The 21,753-nt window shown below is 43.4% G+C and overlaps 1 protein-coding gene across 1 annotated transcript in view; it reads right to left on the bottom strand.

The window, feature by feature from the left end:
• FRMPD4 (FERM and PDZ domain containing 4) overlaps positions 1 to 19,322 on the bottom strand; it is a 319,295-nt gene extending 299,973 nt beyond the window's left edge. The window contains exon 1 of the mRNA XM_075539161.1: positions 19,176 to 19,322. Within this exon, the coding sequence (XP_075395276.1) occupies positions 19,176 to 19,204 (29 nt within the window). The 5' untranslated portion in view covers positions 19,205 to 19,322. The remainder of the gene's footprint in view (positions 1 to 19,175) is intronic.
• Positions 19,323 to 21,753: the final 2,431 nt, after the last annotated feature.

The raw sequence follows: 21,753 nt of genomic DNA, 5'->3' as shown, positions 1-21,753 counted from the left end.
GGTGGGGTGCTTTCCTGCTGGTTTACCCAAGGAAACCTAGAGACATGAAGTGAACTTATGCCATTGGAAAATGGCACCAATCGACCTGCTCAGCATAGTTACCACAAACCTTCAATTTGTAGAAAGAGAATATTGTGAGGCAGTAAAGGAAAGTGCAACAAAACTAGGTATCTATGTATGGATTCAGCTCATCCTCACCATCCCAACTACTAAGTCAGGATTGCTATTATCCCCATTTTTTTTTTTAGCAATCCAGCACAATGAAGTCCTATTTGCCTGAAACCCGGCAGCTAGTGACAGATTTTAAAAACACACAAAACACTCTTTTTTATAGCACAGAGCCCCAAGGAAAGAAGGGGACTTGAGGACATTTTCTTCCCAGGTCAAGATTCAAAGGTCCACTAGAAGAGCAGAACCCACTGAAGAGATGGCTTCCAGAGAGATGAGCACATGCACATGCATCAATCTGTGACTATGGATCAGTCGACAGATCCACTTTACCCTTCCTTTAAGGGCCCTTGTTGTCTGGGATGTTTGTTTGTTTTGGGTGAGAGACCATATTCTTTGGCAGTACCCAGTCCTCTTATGGTCTATTAAAGGCACACACAGGAAGGTCCCCAGAAGCCCCACAGTCCTTATTGTGAGCAGGTCTGAGAAAAAGGAAACAAATGGTCAGGCAGTAAACACCACTGTCCAAGTTAGCACAAATTATTTACTTGATTTAGGGCTTCAGCTTTCTCTCGGTAAAATCACTTCTCAATTGTCATGGAACACCAATGGTCAGCTGCTGCTCCTCCAACACCATGAGCAGAGGTCCAGTCTCCTTCATCCCTCAGACCCTCCCAGCCTGAGAAGTGGGAGATTCTGCAAACATGATGCTAGATGTGGCCATCGCATCCACACAGGAGGAGGGGATCATATCCACCGAGGAGGAGGGGATCGCATCCACAGAGGAGGAGGAGATCGCATCCACAGAGGAGGAGGGGATCACATCCACAAAAGAGGAGGGGATCGCATCCACAGAGGAGGAGGAGATCGCATCCACAGAGGAGGAGGGGATCGCATCCACAGAGGAGGAGGGGATCGCATCCACAGAGGAGGAGGGGATCACATCCACAGAGGAGGAGGGACATCTTCATTCATTCATAGAGATAAAGAAGACTTCTCTCTAAACTGTGTTCTACTCTACTCCAGTTTGGAATGCCTTGAGAAAAACACTATATCCCTTCCCGAAAGAGGCACCCAGAGGCCCAGCCTGGTAATCCAAGTCTTTCTCAAAGAGAACCGATTGCCAGACTGTGTTTGTATATAAATGTGTTCAAATGATAGAGCCTAAGCCATTCTTGAGCTGAAACGCAGCTTGCCGAATAAACAAACAAACAAACAAATAGATAGATAGATAAAATGGTTTAATGGCTACAGAAAATCATTTGCTGGTGAGAACCTAAAAATTTACCCGGGAGATCAGACCTTCCTGTACACAGCTCCCACTGTCTAAGGTGACCAGATTTTAACATTGGTAAAGCGGGACACCAGCGGGACACCATTGATAAAACCCATATCCTGGCGAAATAGCCACATGGCAGCCGAAAACTGTGTACCCTAGCTTGTCGTGCATTCTTTCCAAAAATCGGGACTTTTAAAAAACGCCACGGGATGCGGGAAATATTGTTGAAAATTGGGACTGTCCCGCCAAAAGTGGGACGTCTGGTCGCACTACCACGTGAATAGCACCTAAACCATGATCAAATCCAAAGGAATTTCACATTAGTTAAAAACAAAATGAACAGGAAAAAACAGTTGCTGGCGGGTTGATTGTGATTCACGGGAACCATGTAGCCAGAGTAGAACTTTTCTCAATGGTGGGTTTGGAGAAGTGGATTCTGGGGTCTTTATTACCAGGCAAGTCTGCTTTTTGTTTGTTTATTTTTATTTTATTTTATGTTTAACCTCGAAGCTGAATTCATTAACTGTTTGTACACTCAGGGACTGTAGCGGGAATAAAATCACCATACTAAGCAGGGCAGATTGTATTCAGTAAGAGTCAACCAGTGCTAATCTTATACACAGCCACATGCGCATAGACACATGTCCACGTAGGAGGCCCAGGGTACCACAAGTGGTCATGTGTTTAATTATTAGCCAGACGCGCCTCAGACTTGACAATCGGCTTCCGAAAGGTCACAGCCTTGAAAACTCTATGGAGTGCCATTTTTGAATTAATCGTTTTATTGGGAGCTCTGAAAGATGTAACAAGCCACAATTTAGTTAGATAAAGCATCATTGTACAATGGTTACCACCGTCAGGCTCAAAACATTTTATTTCTTCTTGAACTCTTTGACATCGGCTCCCCTTTATCCACTCCCTTGCCCACCCTACCCACCAGGAACCGTCATTATTATAATATTATTATTTGCCATAGATTACACCATCCAATGTATCCATTCATCTGCAATTCTGTTATTCATTCCCCTCGAGCGGGGCTATATGGCCATCAGCTCCCTGTTGCCACGAGTCCAAGCTGGCTTGATGACAAGTAATATCAACAGGAACAACATAGAACCCTTGTCACCAAGAGCGAAACACACCACAGTCCCAGCAAACTGGAAGGCTGGCTCACCCTCCTTTCCAAGCAGTCCCCCCACTAACTCAAAATTCAAACTCACTGCCAATTCCAACTCAGAGTGACCATACCCACTAAAGGCAACCACTATTCTAAGCAACATCAGCACGAATCTGTTTCATCTGTTTTTAAATTTCATAGAAATGGAATAAAGAATTAGGGGCATAAAAACTTTTTTCCCCCCAAGAGTCAACAAAGGGCTCCTTTGGCACTCTCAACATTGGAGACTGGAACATTCTTAGTAGAGGGAGTTGTCCTGGGCAGTGTGGGATGTTTAGCTGCAATCCTGGCATCTACTCAGCTGATGCCAATGGCACCCCTCGCCTGAGTTCTCATCGTCACATATGATGGTCCTTCACAAGGTTGTGGAGGAATGGAGTTTCTTTATGAGCTTTCTGAAGCCTCCTTGTATATGTCCAGACATTGCCAAGTGACCCGTGGAGTGTAAGGGCACTCCCATGGAGCACCACTGCAGGAGACATAAAGAACCTACCAGCTGTTTTCGTACAAAGAGTTTCTCAAATTCCAATTTCCATTTTGATTAAGCAAACTTGCTTTGTATCTCTAAGGGGCTAATCACAAATTCATTCAAGAATGAACAGAGAATGAGGGTTAGCCCAGTGCTCTAAGGATGCCTGAGACTATGCCTCTGTGTATTTCATTTTTGTTGTTCTCTTTGCGATGAAGATGCAATGAAGAGAAAGCGACAGGAAGTAACAAAACTTCGGCTGGCTGGGAGTTCCAGCCAATGGTCCACATTGCTGTGAGGAGTAAAGAGGAGAGCATGCTACTCTCGGAACACAAAGCAGAAAAGACTCCCCGGGAGAGAGATGGCATTTCTTTGAGGAATGTGGTCTAAACAAAATAAAGGCACCAATTCAACATGAACCGAGGCATGCATTCAACAGTGCGAATACAAGCTCAAAAGACAGGGCTGTCTATCAAAGACGGCCAGGCATTGGCTTATTTTCATATATTTTGTCTTCCTGAATCACGGCAAAACAAGTGACTAATTAGCTCCAAAATGAGGACCTTGTTAGAGCTGTTTAGAAATGTTTTTGTTTTACAAGAGACTTCCTGTATTACATATTTCTAAAAAGTTACTTTGGAGATGGGGGGGGGGATCTTGAGTTTACAGAAAGATTGGTTTGTTCAATAGGGCTTTGAGAAAGCAAAAGCAGGGTTAGAAAGAGAATTGTCTTCAGTTATCATCTTTATTTATAATTCATACCGCACTTGTAATCACAGATGCTCAGACAATGTTCAGATGCTTTTTAAAAAATGCTGAGAGCATTCGTATGATATGTCACATGACAGAATTCTTTTAAGGATGGAGAGGCTGGGGCTTGGGAGCAAGGGCATTAAACAGCAGCCGATGTGTGCACATGTATGTCTGAGATCTGAGTGGAGCAGTCTTGGCATCTGGTTACTCCAAATGTGCTCCTTAGACCGGCAGATCCACTGGCATCACTTGGGAAAGATGCAGTTCAGTCACACCTGGACCTGTGGCAGGCTATCTGCATTGTTAGCAAGATCCCCAGGAAATACTTGTGCCCGCTAACTAGGAGAAGCAATGCTCCGAAGAGTCCAAGTTTATAATTTCAGATATTACCTTGAAGAATCTTTTGTGGCAACCTAGTGGACAGTCAAGAGATCAAAAGATATATTGCAGTAGGTAAAACCTCTTTAGAGTATTGAAAAGCTAGGAGGTTACTTTGAGGACTAAGGTGCACTTCACCCAAGCCATGACATTTTCAATTACTTCACATGCATGGGGAAGTTGGACATTAAATAAGTGACACAGAAGAAAAATAGTGTGCTTGAATTGCGGTGCTGGCAAAGAATATTGAAAGTGCCATGGACTGCCAAAAGGCAAATAAGTCTCCCTTGGAAGAAGTGCTCCTTAGAGGCAAAGATGGCATGACATACATAACTTGGACATGTTATCAGCAGAGACCAGTACCTGGAAAAGGACATCATATTTGGTAAAGAAGAGGGGCACCGCATCTCAGCCATTTGGCTAAGGTCAACTGTGGTAGAGTAGAAGGGCAGCAAAAAACGGAAGATGTTCAAGGAGATGGATTGACAATCATGACTACAATAATGGGCCCAAGAAAGGGAACAATAGTGATGATGGCAAAAGACCAGCGAATGTTTCAGTGTGTTGTGCATAAGGTCGCTATGGGTAGGAGTCAATTCAATGGCACCTAACAACCACAAGAATACAAAATGCTCTTCCACCATGAACATGTAATTTACACCCGAAGATGGTCATAAACAAAACAAAAGAGTACACTGAATTTTAGTTAAAAGCTTCTCTCTCTTTCTTCGTTCATCTTAAGAATTTAAAGCCATGCAATCACATTTGCTAGCATTCTGCTGACAGGTGCACTAGTTTTTGATTGGAGACATTGGGTACACAAAACCTTCTTGGACTTATCAGTTGTGCCCAGGCATTAACAGTATTGATTGAGATTTCCCTGATTTTAAAAATATGAGCCAAAGGTGAATGCATACATTTAAAGAGTATCAATAACTAGTAGAAAATGAACTCTATAAGTGAAAAAAAAACTGTAATTAAAAGTCAACTTTAGCTTTTTTCCCACATCTGCTGGAAGAAAAAGGACCATTCTCGGCAATTAGACTGTTACCTAGTGAATGTCGACATCTCCCTGAAGGGGTGCATGGTTATTGTGAGGGACCTTAAAGGAACCTTGTGGAGGGATTTCAATCACATTAACATAGGACTCAGTCGCCGTGGAGACAAAAAGAAGAGGCGCTGAGTAGGGAAATGGTGAGGAAACAGGAACCAGCTGAAGTTCATACCACCTGCAGTCCTTATACAGAACTTGATCACTAGGCGTACAATACAAGATGAGGTCTGTGTATGCTCACGCCCCTGTTAACATTATTTAGGAGACTAGGTCTCTTTTTGAAATCAGTAACATCTTAGGTAAAAATTACACCCAGAGGGATAAGATGAGGACAGGTGTTTCTTGTTCAGTATGACAAGTCCAGAAAGATGAACTAATTCTTGAAGGAAACAACACTGAACTTGTATGAAATCCAGCTGCTTTCACTCAACAAGCCATGCCAGTTGAAAACAAAGATATCCAAAAAGTTCGGATGGTATTTTTGTTACTGGGGAAAAAAACCCACAAAATCTTCAAAAGGCTGATAAGTATGATCTAAGAGGTGTCCATCTATAAGCCAGACAATTCCTAAGATCTATCTGTGATGTTCTGATGCAATAAAACATTTAAAGAGTAATAAAAACAGGATTGCAATAAAATTCTTGAATAAACTAAAAATGAAGCCAGTGTCTACATTGCAGAGACAGGCATTTTGGTTACCATGATGGGGTTGTTATTCCTCTGCAGACTTTATTTTTTTCTCTCACTCCATGGCAGAAAATATATTTCAAAAAGTGGAAGCTTAGAAGCTTAAAGCCCTTAATCCCCGCAGTGGCAGCCAAAAACCTAATTAAGGAAAGGCATGCATTTAAGTTTCCTTCCCCTTCAGAACCAAATCTCCTATTTTTTTCCCCAGACCTTGGAGAGAAACTACAGTTTGAGGTCATATCTTGAACAATGTTAGATTCCTACTAACTAAACCCCATGACCTTATTCAGAATGAAATCATGTTCAGACAGACTTCAGGGGTAGGAATTTTCGAAAGGCGTTTCACTTTGCTAAAGTCAAAAAATAATCCGCTCACACATGCACGCCACTCACACACGGTTACTGCCCCTGAACTTGGCTTTTAGTAAACTACCGAATTTCCAGAAGCAAGTTATGAAGCATCCGGCTGTCAAGAAAGCACACTTTCCTTGAAAGCTCAGCTCAGTTTGAACAAACATTATATTTATATATATATAGATGTAGAGACTGAGATAGAGATTGCGATTGATATTTAGTTCCAGTTCCCTTGTCCGCATCCAGTAAACATGAGCTCCAATGATTACAACAAAAGCACATCTTTCTAGTTTCTGTAACTATTCTGTCTTGGAAAAGATGCAAGACTTGAAGAACAGAAAGAACTGTCACCACTATTGCTCAAGCCTCTTGGTCATTACCATCCTTGCCTTCATCAAAACTAGATCAAGCCAGAAAGCAAGAGTGCTAATTTTAGAATGAAATCAGCATGACGGCTTCCCACTTCGATAAAAATATATTTCAACATTTGCTTCCCAGTTTTCTAGGAATTTCACTTTTTCCAAAAATGGAAGACCTCTTTTAAGCTCACTTTGGAACCCCAGGGAACTTTCCTCGAATCTTCTGCTTGTGTGTTCATAGTGTTGTTGAAGCCATTACTCACCGAGCTCCTCCTGTGTGCCAGGCATTGAGCTAGGCACATTATTTGCAATGGTCTCGTTTCATCATTAACAGCATCATGGGCAATAGGCATTCTTTCTCTCATTTTACAGACAAGGCAACTGTGATTGTGGGAAGTTAAAATAAGGAGAGGAAAAGACACTATTCCATTTACACCTCAATCAGAACGTGCAGCCCGCCCCTAATATTGGAGCCAGGGCTTGTTTCTAGAAAATGCTTGGTGAACTGAGCTGACTGGTAGGTATGGTCTTCCTGGGTCAAATGATGGGTTAGGTGTCCTTTGAGGGAAACACAGAGGAGCGATGCAGAAACAGATGTGACTGTGCCCTTTTCCAAAGAAGCAAACCGAAAGTCATAATCACTTATAAATACATAAGTAAATAGTCTTAAGTTATAATATTGGAAAGAAAATGCACTACATGTACGCCTTTATTTCAAATCATCAAAGATGTTAGACCTTAATTGCATAGATGTTCATGAGGTTAAAGAAACAGGTCTATTGATACACCCCACAGAATGAGAGCCCTCCAAGAAAAAAATAGAATTCCCTGCCATTGAATTATTTCCAATTCATAGTGATCCTAGAGGTGAGGGTAGACTTGCTCCTTGGGGGTTCTGAGAGTGTAAATATTCATGGGAGCATCACCTTTTTCCCTGAGAGGCTGGTAGGTTTGAGTAACCAACCTTTCCGTTGGAAACCTGATGCTTAACCCACTGCAGCACCAGGGCTCCTTAGCAACACCTATAATTACGTGTAAATATATGTACCAGAATGAGACGCAGAATGGAAATAGACAAGAATTTACTGAAAGGCTGGTCGTTCGAATCTACCCAGAAGCATTTCAGTTTCACTCTGGCACATTTGGAGGTGACATCAGTTGGAATCAACCAGACACCAATGATAATAAGAACTTGCCCATTAGATGAAGACCTTGGAGTAGATAGCTTCAGTGAAGTGAGGCCCAAAGCCAGGATTGATTGGGTTGGGGCTTGAAAAGGAGTTTGGGGAGATAGACAAACTTAATCACCCAGCACTTCTTAAGCTCTTTGGCCTTAGGGCTCCTTCCTGCCTTCACACATTGCCCCCAAAAGTGTCTGTGTACATGGCTTATGTCTATGGATATCTAATACATTAGAATGGAAAACTCAGACAATATTTAAATATTTCTTAACCCACTTAAAATAAAAATAACACCATCAAATTAGTAATATAGTTTTATGGAGCATAATGATATACTTTCAAAACGAAAACATTTGTTGAGGGGAATGGCATGTTTTCTACATATTTGCAGATGGACCTCTTTAATATATCTCTTAAGAGATGTCAGTAGGCGTCTCATATCTGCTTTTATATTCAATTTCTTAAAAATTTCCAGGAGCCAGGATGAATTACAGAATTTATTTGGGGCAGGGAAAGGGACTTTGAATTCAGCCCCAGAGGAAGGAGGCAATTGTAGGTGTGGAGATGCGTAAATGACTAGGTCAAGAGGTGGTGGGACTTTTCATCCAATAGATCCTGCTTTCTTTGTAGAATAGAATTATGAGATGAGAGAAAGATGGGGTTAGAAGTTTAAAAAGTATAGGGAAAACTGGAACAAAAAGAACCAATTCATCTTGTCTGATTAAGAAATCCCAGGAACAAAGTCTCCTTGGGTAAATATATACGATGAGCTTTCAAGAAAGGAATCTGTGGTACTCAAACAACTGAGAAGCCTTGTGGGATAGTGAAATGCACGCAGCAAGATTTGAGAAGCAACACAATAAATTCAACATCTTGGGCCTCTAGAGAAAGAGCAAAGAAGTGGATATTTTCCACTATCTACAAGCCAGAAATTACAGTATTATCATAGGATGTACAAGAGAATAACATAATTCTATCTGGATTCCACAGCAGTTTATGTATGTCAACCTTCCAACATAGAAACAGATACTGTTTCCAAACAGAAAGGGACCTGGCCCTGCCTCCAAGCTATGTGGCATCAGCTGGGGCAAGAGAAGGTTTCAGTCATCCAAGCTCTAATCTGCCAGCTTTCTCCAAGGTGACAATTACCGAATCATATTCAGTGGCCAAGAGGGCAGCCTTGGCACGGGAACATGAACCTACTCTCTCTAGCCCTTTTGAAAGGGCTTTGAACTCCACAGCAGGAAATCTTCAGTTTTCCCATCGCCATCTGGGGAAGCCTTTGCAGGATCAATACAGGGAGGCTTCACAAAGTTAGTAGTAAAAATTCCATGACCTTTTCATTCCGTTTTCCCCATGAACTTTTGGAAGTCCTCTGGTCTGTACATAGAAGTCCAAGGGAAACCAATCGCAGTTTCCAAGCTATTTGTCAAACAAGGTCTATGTTTCTTGATCAGTGCCTTACATGGAATGAAAGAAATAATTTGAAGTGTTAGTACAATGTGCATCCAATGTGGTGGCATCTATTGGAAATGTAGGGGAGCTGGCAAGTAGATGGGGCCGGCAGGCCTGGAATGAGGGAAATGGAATCTGGTGAAGAACTCCTGGCATGCAGGCTTATCTCGGTTCATTGCACCTCCGACTTCCCTTTCCACAAGCTGAAGTTCGGAACAACTCTGTACCAGGCAAGTCCGCCAGGGCCATGTTTCCAACAGCGTGTGCTCGTTTTTTTTATGTCTCTGTGATCCATCTTGGCCATTCTAGTGATATTTCAAACTTTTCCATGGTACACAGAGACTGCAGTAGCATCTAAACATAATTTTCCTAGGCACTAGGAAACCAAAACTTGCAAGAACATTTATTGAACTGTTCCCTTTATCGCAGTGCTCTGGAATCAAACTGGCATTGTTTCCAAGGTTGCCTGTGGAACGGAGAGAAAGGCCAGGGCCTTGAAGCCGACTCCTGGAGTGGGCACTTCCTGAGCCAAACCTTTAAAACTAGCTTATCTATTTAGTGAAGCAAAAATGCTTCCATTAAATAGGGATCGTTTTCTGTCTATCTTGGGAACAAGATTATGTAAAATAAGAGAAAAATCTTTGAAAAGGTAATTTTCTAGTACTCTGTAAACAAAGAATTTTTTTTAAAGACAGAGCACTGTAAGTGATTTCTTGACCAGGAAAAGTCTAATTTAACAAGAACCTAGAATAATACCTGTCTCATGCTTACCAAAGTGAGTAAGATATGCTTTGCTTTGCTTTGCCCGCGAGGGAGGCAAAATAACATAGGCAACTTTTACCCCAAAGTTCTATCTCCAAAGAGGCAGGTGGGAAAATAAAGGAAAGTCATAAACATCAATTAAAAAAACCCTCTGACAACACAAATTTTGCTTTTGAAAATCAGAGCTTGGGCCAGCCATTAAGTGGATTCCTGCCCCTCCCCCGAAAAGAATTTGTTTCAAAGGATGACATTGATTCTGCAGCTCTGGGAGATGGACATAGCTGATCAGAGAACACGGGAGCAGATGAAGGGGCAGGAGGAGAGAGTGGAACACAGCCTGGCCCACCAGGCTGTGAGGATGATGTTCCTGAGTAGAGCAGCCAGTCCAGAGAGAGAACAACATGGCTGGCCCCACTATGAGACATGATGCCCCTCAGTGACTAAGGGCGATACAGGGGACAGCACCAGAGACACAGTGTGCGAATTGCACCTGACCTGATCCCACCACACCGAGGCAAAGCACTGGGGGAGTGCAGCGGAACAGCAAGGGAATGGAGTGGCAAGGTCCCCAGGGAATGCTGAAAGTGGACTTTGGGGCCAGGGCGTGGTGCCCCAACAGACTGGACTGGAAAACGCTCCTAAAGGCCAGCAAATGATCCTTGAACTAACTACAAGCTTTTCTTTTGTGAAGTGTTTTGTTTTGTTCTTTGTCAGTGGTTTGTTTTTGTTGTTTTGTTGTATACTGTTGCTTTGTTTTCCTGTCTTGTTTTCGTGCATGTTAGTGTCTCCACAGTTCTGTTCCAATAGGACAGGCTGGATGAACTATCTGGAGGAAAAACAACGGGACCAACAGTTCCGGGGGGACTTGGGATAGGGGGGGTAAGGGGGGTAAGGAAGTGGTGTTAACAAACACAGGGACAAGGGAACGACGTGGGATCCAAAATGGTAGTGAGGGGGGAGTGGCAGCCCTGGTGGGGAATGATCAAGGGTAAGGTTGCTTAGAGAAGAGGTATAGCTGTAGCCCAGGTGGGGACGGAGCATGGTAGTGGGGCAGGAGGAAAGTCAAGGGAGATGGAGGAAGGAGCTGGGAGTCAAGGGGCATTTATGGAGGTCTAGACAAAGACATTTACATGCAAATATATATATATGAGGATGGGGCAATTGATCTATGTGTCTATATTTACAGGTTTAGTATTAAGGTGGCGGAAGGACTTTGGGCCTCTACTCAAGCACTCCCTCAATGCATGAATACGTTCTTTTATTAAATGTGCACTCTATGATGCTCACTCTCCGGACACAACTGCTGAAGCCAAAGTGGGTGAACAAGTAAATGTGGTGAAGAATGCTGATGGTGCCCGGCTATCAAAAGAGATAGTGACTGGGGTCTTAAAGGCCTGAAGATAAACAAGCGGCCATCTAGCTCAGAAGCAACAAAGCCCACATGGAAGAACACACCAGCCTGTGTGATTGCGTGGTCCCGAAGGGATCAGTTACCAGGCATCAAAGAACAAAAAATCCTATCATTGGCTGCACACCTCCATGATACAATCGCCGAAGACAAACGGGTGCATAAGCAAATGTGGCGAAGAAAGCTGATGGTGCCCGGCTATCGAAAGAGATAGTGTCTGGGGTCTTAAAGGCTTGAAGGTGAACAAGCGGCCATCTAGCTCAGAAGCAACAAAGCCCACATGGAAGAAGCACACCAGCCGATGTGATCATGAGGTGCCAAAGGGACCAAGTATAAGGCATCATGCAAAAAAATATGTGTGTGTGTATATGTATATGTGTGTATATGTATGTATGTATGCATGCATATATATATGCATATGTATACCATATGAATGAAGGAGGAAGTGCAGACCTGAGGCCCAAATGTCGACCACTGGAGATCCTCTCATAGAGGGGTTTAGGAGAGGTGATGGGTCAGTCAGGGTGCGATGCAGTACTGATGAAGAACACAGCTTTCCCCCAGATCTTGTATGCTTCCTCCCCCCAAAACTACCATGATCCGAATTCTACCTTGCAGGACTGGATAGGGCAGAGGTTGTACACTGGTGCATATGGGAGCTGGAGGCACAGGGAATCCAGGGTGGATGATACCTTCAGGACCAGGGGTGCGAGGGGCGATGCTGGGAGAGTGGAGGGTGAGTGGGTTAGAAAGGGGGAACTGATTACAAGGATCCACATGTGACCTCCTCCCTGGGAGATGGATGGCAGAGAAGGGGGGTAGGGGAGACTCCGGATAGGGCAAGATATGACAAAATAACAATCTATAAATTATCAAGGGCTCATGAGGGAGGGGGAATGGGGAGGGAGGGGGAAAAAAGAGGACCTGATGCAGAGGGCTTTGGTAGAAAGCAAATGCTTTGAGAGTGATTAGGGCAAAGAATGTGCGGATGTGCTTTATACAATTGATGTATGTATATGTGTGGATTGTGATAAGAGTTGTATGAGCCCCTAATGAAATGTTTAAAAAAAAAAAAAGAAAGAAAATCAGAGCTTGGAATTAAGCTCCGTGAAAATGTATCTTGGAAAGAATGCCAGAACCATTCAAGTGAAAAGATCATATACGAAACCAAAAGGCACCGATGCATGGTGCAGCAAATGAGAAAATCCTTGGACTATGCTTAAGACACAGGGCCCAGCCTTCGAAGATGACACCATGCCATTTGTTCATTCTCATGGCAGTGATTTGCTGCCTCTCCACAGGTGGAGGAGAAGTAGCAACTGATGACCTAGAAAGGCAGGTTAGGATTTTCACCTCAAAAAATTGATCATTGCCTACCAAGCGCTTAAGGAGAGACAAGAGCTTTGCTATCCTCACGCAATCACTGTTTATAGTAGAAGAACTGCAGAAGGAGGCAGAGGACAAAGAAGGGGGGGGAGGGAGAAGGGGTGGGGAGAGAGGGGGGAGACAGAAAGAAAGAAAGAAAGAAAGAAAGAGAGAGAGAGAGAGAGAGAGAGAGAGAGAGAGAGAGAGAGAGAGAGAGAGAGAGAGAGAAGAAGAAGAAGAAGAAGGAGGAGGAGGAGGTGAAGAAGAAGAAGAAGAAGAAGAAGAAGAAGAAGAAGAAGAAGAAGAAGAAGAAGAAGAAGAAGAAGAAGAGGAGGAGGAGGAGGAGGAGGAGGAGGAGGAGGAGGAGGAGGAGGAGGAGGAGGAGGAGGAGGAGGAGGAGGAGGAGGAGGAGGAGGAAGGAGGAGGAGGAGGAGGAGGAGAAGAAGAAGAAGAAGAAGAAGAAGAAGAAGAAGAAGAAGAAGAAGAAGAAGAAGAAGAAGAAGAAGAAGAAGAAGAAAGGGAACGAAAGAGAAGAATTCCTTTACAACAGAATAGATGCTAAATTGTTGTTGCTCATAGCGACCCCATGCGATACAGTACTGCTACATATGCTACATAGGGGCTTCGATTCTAGGCTGTCATCTTCATGGGACCCAGTTTTCAGGGCTTCCTTCCCTGGAGTTGCTCAGTAAATGTTAAGACTTCCTTACTCGCCTGCTCTTGGCACTTCCACATTTGGTGGGAGATGGGCTATTTCTTTCTGTTTAAAACCAGTAGGCTTCTCAGAGGTCCCTGAGCTTTAGGTTGTTATGAGCAACTCTCATTACTCAGAAACTTCCCTGAAAGCTCAGCCTCTGCCACCGATCGTGTGGGGATACTGCAAGCATATCAAGGGTCTGGAGATGACCAGAATTACTGAAGAGCAGTGCACTTCAAATCGAAGAACCAACATCTTGTCAGAAGAGAAAGACTGGCTTCCTCTACATCCTGACCATTGCAAACGGCAGATTTTGCTAGAGGTGCAATGAACCAGATGACTACTGTGATCTCAGCACTCAGTGTTGTCATCAAACACAATGTAGGGTGAGGTAGTTTTTTTCTATTAGCAGTAAAATCAAAATAGCGATTGGGTGTTAGTCATAAAAGTGATCATGGGCGGGAGCCTTTAGAAATCAGTCTTCTCCCTCTACTAGGGGCTGGCCTCTGAGATGCTGTGGGTTCTCTTTCAGACCACTGCAATAAAGCAAATATAGCACATTACTAATTTTTTTCAGTCCTCAATAAATCAAAAAGTTATGTTCTAACTATCCCATAGTCTATGATGTGTACAGTAGCGCGATCAGGTGTGAAATATGCAGTGTCTTAAAAAGTTTGTGGAAAATGTGTATTATGAAAAAGACTTTGTGGATTTCTTTCTTTCTTTTTGCACTAAGATAAACTCGTACTAACTAGTTACAATATGGTTGAGTAGGATCTCATTTGAGGCAGTAAGAAGGATACACATCAATTTGAAGAGAGCCACTAACAGAGTAACATGATATTTGCTAAAATTGAAGCAAGAAGAAACTTAATATTTATGGCGAAGCTTGTGTGAAAGAATGGTGTAATCATTGATGCTTCATATAAAGTTTATGGGCCCGATATTTTAGAGAAATCAGCCATTTAAAAATGGTTAACTCGATGCAAGAGGGAACTAGATCATGTTGAAGATGAAGCCTCCATATGCAGAAAAATGAATCTGGATCCAAAGCAGCAGACCACCCACATCAATTTGTGAGGAAGCAATTAATCTTGCTGGTGTCCTTATCAAAGAAACTGGTGAGTAAAAGTATCCATGAAACAATATCCACAGCTGTAGACATCTCAATTAGTTCAGGTCCCCTTTTTTTGACCCTATCTTATCTGTCAGGAACTTTCCATTTCAGTTTGCTTAACATTTATATCCTTGATTCCTTTTCTTTAATTTCTTTTTTTAATCATTGTATTGGGGGTTCGTACAATGCTTATCACAATCCATACATAGATCCAATTTGTCAAGCACATTTGTACATTTGTTGCCATTATCATTCTCAAACCCTTGCTTTCTACTTGATTCCATTTTTGTCTTAGTTTTTCTCTGTGCTTATTCATGGTGTGAGGTATGGATCCTGATTCATTTTTCTGCATATGGAGGTCCAGTTTTTCCAGCACCATTTGCTGGAGACTGCTTCTTCCCTCATTGAATGGACTTTGATCCTGTGTTGAAGATCAGCTGCCCAAAGATGGATGGCTCAGCAGCAGATGTTTAACGTACTCTGGTGACTCTCACACCTGAGAGAAACAGACTCTTGGATTCCCAAATCCCCTTGTCCTTTCTGTAGCAAGAACATAACAACACATGTACCAAGAATCTCGAGAGAGATGTGAAGAACTTTCAGAATATCTTCAGTACCCAGTTGAAATTTCGTTGCTCAGGGGTTAAACTTGGCATCAGATAACATAAGTGAATGCATCAACTGAAACTAAGAAATCACTTTTTCACTTCCTACCAGCCTCTTTAAGCATGTCAAATATATCTTTGTCTGAAATAAAATCAGATTTCATCCTGAATCAGCGATCGGGCTTTTGAGCTGTAGTCTGCCAGAAAGTAGATGACCCCCAAATTGCAAACAGACAGATGAAAGTTACTTTGACAGGAAATCGGTTAATGAATCCTTGCGTCCTGGGTGGGCAGGGTTAGCGGGCATCGATCTCGTTTAGTGTATGGGGAGATTAAGGTGGAAGGCAGAAAGAGCACAGATTGAATGATCACTAAGTGTTTTAGAAAGAATTCGGTGTTGCCATACCTTTCTCTTTCCGTTGCACTCAGCCAAGAGAGACTCACCCAACACCGTGGGGCTTTGACTGGGAGCCGCCTTCGCCTCATGCCCAGCAAATCCATATACCCTAAGGGCTCTAATTAGAGGACAGTTCTTGACCAGACACTAAGACATTTGAAGGAAATCTTAGACAGAAACATCCCCTCTGAAATGGCTGACAATTCTGGAAGGTGGCTGGCCCACCAAAGGAAGAGCTTACCACGTCCCCAAAATATGTTTGCATATTTACAGGCTGGTCACAAAGGACATCGGCTGGATGGCACATAGAAGAGTCCCTTCTCTTTCCAGTCTGAAGCAAGCAGTCTTGGATTTGAAAAGTTCCGAAACATTTAGCGACCCCTAGGCAACCTTTCCTCTACTAGATAGAGATCTTTTTAAAAGAAAAAAAAAACATCTCTGCGCTTGTATGTAGTCCCTACACAGTACAGTTCAAATGCAGGCTATGGACACGGGCCTTTGAACTGGGCTGGAACCCCCACCTCCGTTCTCTCTCTGCCTCTCGATGTTATAAAGTCCTTGTCTTTAAAATATGCGTCATGTCATTTGCTGACTCACAAGGCTGATGTGGGTATTTGTCTAAAGGCAGACCCTAAGACAAAGACTGGAGTGCAAACTACAGGAAGCTAGAGCTGTGGAAGAGAAAGCAGTCAATAAAGACTTTGTTACTCACCCAGCTACCATGGTGGGCAAAACTCAGTTGCCTTTGAGTCATGTCTGGTTCGTGGTGACCCTGAGTGTGTCGATCTGTACCCTATAGAGTTTTCAATGGCTGATGGTTCTAAAAGAGATCACCTCTGGGTGGGCTTTAAAACAAACATCTCTGAATTAACTCATCAGAGAAGCCAGGGAGCTGGAGTCTCTATGCACACACCAACTCTGTCAGTCACCTTGCGGGGATCTCAAACAAAAGCACATCTGCCTCTAATCCAAAACCTGACTCACTGCCATCCAGGTCATGTGGACTCCTGGCGATGCCCTGTGTGTTTCCAAGACTGTAACTGTTTGCACAAGTAGAAAATTCAGTCTTTCACCCATGGAGTTGCCGGGGGTTTTGAACTGCTCACCATGTGGATCACAGCCAGATATGTGATGACTACATTACCAGAGCTCCTTCTGCTCCAATAGTTCCAGGAGAAAAAAACGTCCCTTGGGCCTAGAGATGCAATTATCGGCAGCCAGAGTCATCTGGAGCACACTGTCATGGAAGGACGGTCCACAAAAAGAGGGTACGGGCAGGGCATGGATGCATGAATAAAGGTAAGTCAAGTATGTAGAATTCCATCAGCGCTATCCAGTACAACCCTCAGGAATATGACTAGTCTTTTTAATAGTAGCATCATCTAACACATCCAGGCATTTCTGTCTAGGTCCAGGTACCTTGTTTGTGTTCCCAGCAGAAGGGTCATACCCTCACACTTGATGTTCATCTTTATGATGATTCAGATTCCACCAGAAAGGCTCAGATTGCAAAGTCAGGCACAGGAAGTGCCTAGGAGATGAAGTGCAGAGTACCACCAGCTCCAAAGACAAATCCCTCTCTCAGGAACTGGGAGCCTCTCCTCTCAGAGAACCCATTGGCCTCCCTTGCTGCTAACATTTAGGCATGAGCCTGAACCCTCACCACAGGCTGCAGGTGAGCTGATTTCATCTGATTGCTTTGAAAGCACTAGCCCCCATTCCACCCAGGGGATCATATTAGGAAGCTGCCAAGAGAGATCTGGGGCTGAAATTTGCTACAACATAGATGGGGGTGTCCTAAGGAGGCAATCAAGCTCTTGAAAATGCCCTCTTCTTGAGCTGCCTAATGTTTGGAATTCCTCAGAGACAGACTAAGAGACCAGCTCAGTCTAATGCAGCAAGCACTGCAGTCCACACATGCCAGATGACATCAACGTGTTTGTTGTGTTCCAGCTCGTTCACACAACAGACAATGTGGTGGGAGGCAGAGTGGGAGAAGTGACTACGATCTAGAAGATAGATCTGTCTCCAAGAGTTTTGAGCCTCATCAGGAAGAAGGGATTTAGTCTCATTTACATGCCAATGCCAATGGACTTGGCCTTCCTTTTGAATCCCATAGGAAAATGAGAACAAAACGTTATTAGTCTCTGAGCATGACACTTGCCATTGTTGTCAGATTGAAGTTAGGTAGAAGTGGGTCATGAAAGAGTTGGCACCTGCATTTCTACATTAATAGGATGGTGGTGGTGAAGATACAACAATGGTTTGCTCAGCTGCCATTGTTCCTTTCTTCCCTAATGACAACCTTTCCACCTTTCAACCTGCCCCTCTCCCAGGGGACAAACATGCCCAGGAAAAAAAAGGCTGTACAGTTACTCAGCCTCCAACCAAGTTAGGTGTTACAGGTGAGATGCTGGCAGAACACAATGGTGGAAAATTCCAGGGAAGATCTTTTGGTCCCCTTCCCATCTTTCCTGCCTAAACATAGGTGCCGGGAGCTTACTTGACCATCTTACTCTAAGCAATGAGTTTGAGAATGGAAGCCATGAGTTAAGGATACTGAAGCGGAAGGACTAAGTTTCCTGGGTTTTTTGCAGGCCTTTAGACTCACCATATGGAATTCTGCATCCCTAGCTCAGACTCGTTTTTTTACAAGATACACAATTGCCACACTTTAAGATCTTCAAACTTGGGCTGGATCTTTCCATTGCTTGGTTCAAATTGTTTCTATCCAAGTAACAATGGTTTGCTCTGAACATGGGTGAGCAACCCGTATTGCTATGGTCTTCATTTCACCTGATTTATATCTATTATTGGTACCACGCATGGTCAACTTCAATCCCATTTGAAATGTCTTCCAAAAGATTCCACTATGCAGCATCACTAAAATGGAACATTAGGGGAACATGGGAATGCCATGGAAACACCACATTGGGCTACAACTTTGCTATTAGAAGAGAAAATATTTAATAGGAGACACAATTGATGGCCCAGATGACAATATTGTATAAACAAATGCAGACAGAAAATATCCAAGTCAAGAGCAATCAGAAGGGGCTCTGCGTGGAAAACATTTTAGAAATGACTTAGCCCACTTAATTGACTCAAATGTTCTTTTTTATGCAGTGGGCCCTTCATATCTAAGCGTAGACAAGAGGAAGTGCATCGGTGAGATGCAAAAATGATGTAATTTTACCTAAGCGTCCTTAGGTTTTGGATATCCACTCCAGAGTGATACCAATGATGTAATTTTACCTAAGCATCCTTAGGTTTGGGTATTCACTCCAGGGTGGAGCCTTAAGCATCCTTAGGTTTGGGTATCCTTTCCAGGGTGAGGGGGCTGGCAGTTCTAGAACCAATCCCCATGGAGACAGAGGTCTGATTGCAAGCTTGAGAGTGAGATAAGAAAATATCTCTGAATAAATCGACAGGAAGTCTACGTAAATGTAATGAGACGAGAAGGAAGGAGAGCTCATTTCTGAAACAACAATAAGATGAAAGGAACCTTACCAGCTGTGGTGGCATGGGATCCTGCTCATGGTGATCGTAGCTGTTTCAGAGTGGACTTGCACAAAGGGTTTCCAATGGCAGTCACCCCTTTCTTCCAAGAGTCATCTCTAGGTGGATTTGAACCACTAACCTTTGAGATTATCGGCCAAGCACTTAACTGTTTGCACCACCCAGGGATTGGAAAAAGAAAGAAAAAAAAAAGGTCGGATTAAAGGAAAAAATGGTTGCTGAGTTGATTCTGCCCCATAATAACCCTGTAAGACATACTAGAATTGCCCTATTGCCTTTCCAAACTGTACATCTTTACAGAAGCAGACAGCCGCAGGAGTAGCTGGGGGGTTTCATGTTTTGACCTTTTGAGTAATAGCTAAATGCTTAACCCCCTCGGCCACGAGGTCTCTTTGCTCAAATAAAAAGGATTTAAACCTTAATATTTAGATGGCATTTGGTGGATGCAACTGCCCCCTTGAAATTATATTCGAAACGATTTTTAAAAGATTTTAAGAAAAGAGATTATTTTTTAAACACCCATAGTTGAAGAGCTTTTTCAGGGAGAGTGGGCTGGGAGGGAGGTTGATGTTTTAGCTGCTATTCACAGCTAGTAAGCTTTTGGTTTCATTCCTGTGATGGCTCCACTGGAAAAGGAACAAAGGCAGAACTGCAAGTTGCTGATGTAAAGCGGTTATCTCTCAGCAGCCAAGTTTTCAACTGACCACACAGCTTCAGGGAGCAGATAGAAAACCAGGCTGGCTGGACACAAGCAACATGAATGGATTTTACAATCCCAGGGCTCAGGGTTAGGACTCGATAACATTTGTGTACGTGAAATGAATGCGTGAAACACACAGTGCTTTTGCAAATACATATGCATACAAAACCAAACCTACTGTCATTGAATTGATTCTGACATATAGCAACCCTATATAAGGTTTCGGGGACTCTATATCTGTATAAGAGCAGACAGCCTCCTCTTTCTTTTAAGGAGTGATTGGTGGGTTTGAACTCCTGACTTTGCAGTTACCAAGCCAATTCCTAACCCACTGAGTCTCCAGCGTTCTTTGTGTATAAATGGAAATCCACCCTAAACTCAATAGAATGATTGCCCTGGATAAGGGTGATAGGAGTGGGGGCAGGGATAAAGGAGATGAATGGGTTATTTAAGTCTGAGAGGAAAGCTTGCAGTATCAGTAATGAAAATATGTCAGAGATTTTTTTTAAATGCAATCCATCTGACAATCCTTATCCCACTCCCAGAATAGAAAGGTCTCTTGGGATTTCTGAAAAGACAAATCATTCGAACAGCAGACGGCTTCAACTTTCTTTCAGGGATCAACTGGTGGAGTCAAAATGCTGGCCTTGTGGTAAGCCACCAAGGCTCCTCCTTTCATTTAAAAAAAAAGCTTGAATTTGTACTTGAAATTGGCACTGACAATAAGCTACTTTAAGCCTCATTTTGTGAAATCCCAGAGAGAGAAAATGAATGACATTCACAGATGGCACAACTGCTTGTACTGTCCACCATGGAATCAATCCCTGGAGGATGCAAATGATTAAAGCGCTGGGATGCTCCATTAAGGGGTTGGAGAAGCAAATCTGCTCAGAAGTCCCTCAGAAGAAAGGCCTGGCGATCTACTTCCAAACACATGTGGAGCACCATCCCTGGCTTCTGCTCTCTTGGTACTGGTGTAATATGCCACAAAACATACACTTGTGGTGGCAACCAGCTGTGTCTCCAAGACATTGCCAAATGTCCCTGGGGTTAGGCAGAGGACAAAATCACTCCAGTTGAGAACCATTGTCATATAAGAATAGAAGTGCTAAGTTGACATTCTCTGGAGAGCAAGAATTGTGGCCTGTTGGCTTTACAGGTGTTCAATAATGGCTCCTTAATGATCAATGGCTTGCCCAACCACTCTGTGCCTGGTTCTGAGAGAACTTTTATATGCTATCTCGTTACAAAGGTGTTTAACAACTACTACAGCAAGCGTAACAACAACCAGCTTTGTACCCTGGTTGCTTGCCCTTTCTTCTAGTTACAGTCCTCTTCTTTTTGCCTGGGAGACTCTCTCCCATCAGTCACGAGGTGGGGGAGGGCTTGCCAGTCTGGATGCTCCAGTCTCCACTGGCCGAACTGTCTCTCTCAAATTAAGCCAAAGAAAGACAAAAAAAGCTGGTGCTCACTCACTCCTGAAGAATCCTGGGAAAGTCCCCTCCCTGAGTTGCTGCTTCCCAAACCTCGTAAGCTGCCTTCTTCTAGTCCTTTCGTGAGACTTCTCCTCCATGGAATCTTTTCAGTGCTTCCAGATCCTTCCAGTGTGCTTCTGACTAGCTACCTTAAGAAGTTTGGGGCTATGTTACGTGCACATCCTGTGTTGAACTATTTGTTACTTGTGTGTCATGACTTTCCCAACTGGTGTTCAGTGGACATGAAGGCAGATCCTTCTTTAGGACGCACACATCAGGCCTGCTCCCCCTCATTCAGGCTGCTCTTAGCATCACCTGGAGGGCCTGGTGACAAAATAGAAGCCTAGGCCTTTCTCCCAAAGATTTTGATTAGACTGGGAGGGTATGTGCCCTA

This window comes from Tenrec ecaudatus, chromosome X, assembly GCF_050624435.1.
Source record: "Tenrec ecaudatus isolate mTenEca1 chromosome X, mTenEca1.hap1, whole genome shotgun sequence".
NCBI classification, from domain to species: Eukaryota; Metazoa; Chordata; class Mammalia; order Afrosoricida; family Tenrecidae; genus Tenrec; species Tenrec ecaudatus.
Note: the sequence above shows the minus strand (reverse complement) of the source record. Positions and strands in the feature narration are given on the sequence as shown.